Source organism: Myotis davidii, unplaced genomic scaffold (assembly GCF_000327345.1).
Source record: "Myotis davidii unplaced genomic scaffold, ASM32734v1 scaffold2152, whole genome shotgun sequence".
In the NCBI taxonomy this organism is placed as follows: Eukaryota; Metazoa; Chordata; class Mammalia; order Chiroptera; family Vespertilionidae; genus Myotis; species Myotis davidii.
Genome location: NW_006283542.1, coordinates 194,104 through 198,736, shown reverse-complemented (window position 1 = coordinate 198,736; position 4,633 = coordinate 194,104). Strand labels below are relative to the sequence as shown.

Here is a 4,633-nt window from a genome sequence, read left to right as displayed (position 1 = left end):
CTCAATCCCCCATGTGGGGCATGTAGGAGACAGCCATCAATGATTCTCTCTCATCATTGATGTTTCTCTCTCTCTCTCCCTTCCTCTCTGAAATAAATTAAAAAATATTTTTTAAAAAGTGTTCACCCAATGCTTCCTGGGGCATCTGGGGTACTCCAGCCCTGAGAAGGGTTCTGCACAGAGAGGATTTGGTCCCAGAAGAGTCTTGGAATCCCACTCTTCTGTCCCCATGAGAAGGGCTCTAAGAAAGCTGTCTGGAGGAAATTGACCCTCAAATTCCACATCTGTCTCGAGGGAAGAGGGTGTTGGTCTTCAGGAGGTAAGAGGCAGGGTTTCCGGGTACAAGAAGAGGGAAGGGTCCACCCTGCTGTGGTCCAGGGGGGAGAAGAGCTCAGCTTTCACTTCCCCTGCAAAGGCCCAAGGGGGAGAGGGGAATTTCTGTTGAAGGGAGAAGTTTGGGGCAGAAATCCTACATTTCCATCCAGAAAGAGGCTCCAGGTCTTTTACCACCAGCAGTGACCCCCACCCCCAGGCTGAGAGTCAGATGGTGTCAAGGGAATGTGGACTATTTCTTTGCAGCCCAGAGATGCCAGCGCTGCAGAGGCCACAGCTGTGAGGACTACTGAGGTCTGAGCAAGAGGTTTCCAGGCGAGGCTGCAGTCAGAGACTGGTCCCTGGAGGATATCACAGGAACAGTGTGTGACCTTCAGTCAGTGACACAGCAAAGGGGAGCCTGCCTCTGCCTCCTGTCCCACTCTCCAGTCCAACCCATGGGTTTCCTGGGCTAACGTTAGCCCACTCCACAACCACCTTCATATCCTGGAGGTGACCAACAGACACCATCATCCCCCCGCTGGCCACAGGCCCTATCAAAACCTGGATGAGAGAACCTGGGACAATTCGACCAACTGGGGGCCCTCGGGCCCCCAGTTGGTCTCTAAGCATCAGATTTTCCAAGATGCGAGGAAGTGGGAATACTTCAGGATAGAAAGAGATTACGTGAACCATGACTCCCAATATATGACATTGTCTCCGAATGTGGCAAGTAGCCAAGGGTCCCCAGGAAAGAGCCCCATGGGCCAACTCTACTGTCTTCCTAGTCCAGCTCTGCCCATTTACTGTGCTCTTGGAGATGGTACCCCCATGCCCTCTGTTACTTTTGTCAGGGCTCTGGGAGTCACTCTAGGTGCCTCCCTCCCCCACCCATCACACCTCCCCTCAAATTTCACTTCCTCAAAGTAACTTCCACCTCAAATCTTTCCTCCACAACATGCAGATTTGGTTCTCACCTTCTTAAACAACCACAATAGTGTTGATCTCTGGCCTCTTGACCTCCCGCCTTTCCCTTCCACTTCCTTCTCTATCCTGGCCTCAGAGAGACCATGTTGATACCTATATGACCCTGATCCTTTCTTGCTTAAGAATCTTCCACGGTTTCCCCATTGCCTTCAGATAAAGCTCTAGCCCATCAGCTGGTCTGTCTTCCCTCACTGCTTGAACTAGTTGAAGGTCAGGACTGATTCAATCATTTCGTTAGATTGAAAAGGTGTGAATGAAGGAAATGAGTGGTGGTGTGTGGTGTTTTTGTTGCCTCCTCTAGACCCTGTTCTGCCACTGGTGCCCATATAGGCTTTCCCGAGACCCATCCCTAGCGGGCTACCTCCATGAGAGTCCCAAGGCCATGACTGTCAGAGAGCTGGCCAGGTGGGGCCAGCTTCTCCAGTACAGATGATGGCCCATGGACCCAGGACACGGGGCTCTCGTCCGCCCTTGCTATCTTACTTGGACAGGCCTCTTGCTTCCTCTGAGCCTCAGGGTTCATTTGCCACAGGCAGAAATGGGCCGGATGACCTCAAAGAGTCAATCATAGTGGACTCTCTAAATCTGAGGTTCCCTCTTCTGGGCTTGTGACCTTTGGTTCTCACCACAGGTTTCCTGTCAAAGCTTTCTCTGCCCTCCCTCATCTGCATCTTTCCACTCTCTCGCAGAGGGACCCGGACCGAGTAGACAGACTGTGTCAGGGCATGAGGACGAGATGTTGCTGAAGCTGCTGTTGCTGCTGCTGCCCGTGCTGTGGGGAGGTGAGTGGGCCGAGGGCAGAGGGCAATCCACTCGGGGGAGGCTCTGGAGCTCCAGGCTGAGTTTTTCTCTCTTCCTAGGAGCCCTGGCTAAGGATTCAAGCTACCGGCTGGTACTACAGGAGTCTGTGATAGTGCAGGAGAGTCTGTGTGTCTCTGTGCCATGCAAGTTTTCCTACTCCAGGATGTTCCCTAAATACCTGCACAAGCATTGGTTCAAGGAAATAGAAAATGAAAATCTTGGTATTCTGGTGGCCACAAACAATCCAGAAGAGAAGCTACAAGAGAGGACCCAGGGCCGGTTCTTGATTCCCATGGACCCCAAGTCCGATGACTGCTCCCTGACCATCAGAGATGTCAACATGAGGGACAGTGGGACGTACTTCTTTCATGTAAAATATGGACTCTATGAACATACATATGAAGACCAAATGCTCTCTCTGAAAGTGACAGGTATGGTAGGGGCCCAAAGAAAGACCCCCGGGTGTCAGGTACCAGAAATGGAAAAATGAAGGACCCTGGGGTTGGGGTGGGGACAGCCATGACAAAACCCTGGGGCAGGCTGACATGCCGAGGGGTCCTCACCACCTCTCTCTTCACTCCAGCCCTGACCGACAAACCTGACATACTCATCCCAGGGCCCCTGGAGTCCGGCCGCCCCAAGAAACTGAACTGCTATGTGCCCTGGGCCTGTGAGGAGGGCACGCCCCCCATCTTCTCCTGGACATCAGCTGCTTACACCTCCCTGGACTCCAGGTCTCATCATCTTTCCTCTGTGCTCACTCTCACCCCAAGGCCCCAGGACCACGGCACCAACCTCACCTGTCAGGTGCATTTTCCTGCCACTGGTGTGAGCGTGGAGAGAACCATCCGGCTCAATGTGGCCTGTGAGTTCTAGGGCAGGATCCCGGGTTCCTAAGGGGTTGTGGCCAGGGCAGAGCTGGGCCAGGTCAGAGCTGGGCCAGGGCTTGAAATCAGGGTCCTGATAGTCCACCAGGAAGGGAACCCCCTCTCCTGGTTCCATGGCTGCTGGGGAAAGGCCCAGTGCCCACCCATGGATGTCCTTCTGTCCCAGATGCTCCACAGAACATGGCCATCCACGTCTTTCAAGGGAACAGCACAGGTAGGAACGGGCTTCTGTCCTCAGGGTTGGGAGGGACACAGGGTCTAGGTGAGTTCCGAGCTACGTGGGATACATAGGGGAGGCCAGCTACTGAGGACAGATAGAAGGCTCCTCCCCACATCTCAACTCTCTAAATCTCTTGCTCACCCACAGCTTTCTGTGGCCAAATAAAAAGGAGGCTTGCGTCCCTCTTGCTTCACCCTCCTCTCTGAAGTTTTGCCTCCTCCTGCTTCCGTTACCTCCTCTTTGGCCCATGCCTGCGTTTGTTTTTCATATTCCATGTCCCCTGTCCTCCATCTGCGAGGCAGCCTGGGCGACTTTGGGCCCCTTCGGAAGGGCTGAGGCCAGGGGGTGTTGGTCCTCTCCTCAGAGCTAGTGTGGATATAGCAAGGGGGAGAGACCCCAGCTTTGTCTTCTCTCTCCCCCCCACCCCCCATCTCTCTCTCAGCCCTCAAGATTCTGCAGGCCACTTCCCTTTCCATCCTGGAGGGAGAGGCCCTGAGGCTGCTCTGTGAGGCTGACAGCAACCCTCTTGCCAGGCTGAGCTGGTTCCGGAGGTCCCCAGGCCTGAACGCCACCCCCCTCTCCAGCACCGCGATCCTGGAGCTGCCTCGCGTGGGGCCTGCACAGGAAGGAGAGTTCACCTGCCAAGCTCGGCACAGGCTGGGCTCCCACAGGGTCTCTCTCATCCTCTCAGTGGTCTGTGAGTGGGGAGACGCCGGGGGGCTGGACAGCTGGGTTCTGGGGAGATTAGAGGCACCGCACCCGGAGCACCGCTGTCCTGCTGCTGCCAGGTCAGGGCCTGCTGGGGGCAGAGGCCACCGAGAAAGGAGTGGGTCGGAGAGAAGGTGGGGCTGGGGGAGGGGAGCTGCACAGGCACAGGAGTGATTGCTAGGACAGGACCCACCATCTCCTGCCCAAGCGGAACCTACAGCAGGTTCTGCAAGGAGGTGGGAAGAGGAGAGACTGAGTCCTGGGAGTGGGAGGTGTCATGCTGGGAGGGAAAAGCCCTCAGACCCTGGGGTCCTGGGGCCGCCTGGGATGCAAATGGAACAGGAAGGTGAATTCATCTGCTGAGCTCAGAACCTGCTGGGCTCCCTCCCTATCTTGCCAAGCCTCTCTGTGCACTGTGAATGGTGGGGTCCTGGCTTACCCAAGGGCAGCACACCTGGGTCCTGGTGTTGGCAGCACTGAGAATGGCAGCAGGTGTTAGGCTGGTGGGGTCGGACCGAACCTTGGTTCAGGAACCTCAGTTCTTGAGTTCTGGCTAAGAAAGAATTCAGAGCCAAGACTCAAAGTATAAATGGAAGTTTGTTTGGAAAGCCAGAGAGTTAGAAGAAGTGATCTGTAGAAGTAGGGGGCTTAGAAAACAAGCTACAGCAGCAAAAGAAGGGGCCCATGGTGCTTAGGATAGAAAGGAATAAAGGTAATG

At 55.0% G+C, this 4,633-nt stretch overlaps 1 protein-coding gene across 1 annotated transcript in view; it reads left to right on the top strand.

Moving 5' to 3' along the window:
• Positions 1 to 1,988: 1,988 nt before the first annotated feature.
• LOC102758861 (sialic acid-binding Ig-like lectin 5) overlaps positions 1,989 to 4,633 on the top strand; it is a gene marked incomplete at its 5' end in the record, with an annotated part of 24,424 nt that continues 21,779 nt past the window's right edge. Inside the window, 5 exons of the mRNA XM_015564419.1 lie at positions 1,989 to 2,081; positions 2,160 to 2,531; positions 2,684 to 2,965; positions 3,154 to 3,201; positions 3,650 to 3,904. Of these exons, the coding sequence (XP_015419905.1) occupies positions 1,989 to 2,081; positions 2,160 to 2,531; positions 2,684 to 2,965; positions 3,154 to 3,201; positions 3,650 to 3,904 (1,050 nt within the window). The remainder of the gene's footprint in view (positions 2,082 to 2,159; positions 2,532 to 2,683; positions 2,966 to 3,153; positions 3,202 to 3,649; positions 3,905 to 4,633) is intronic.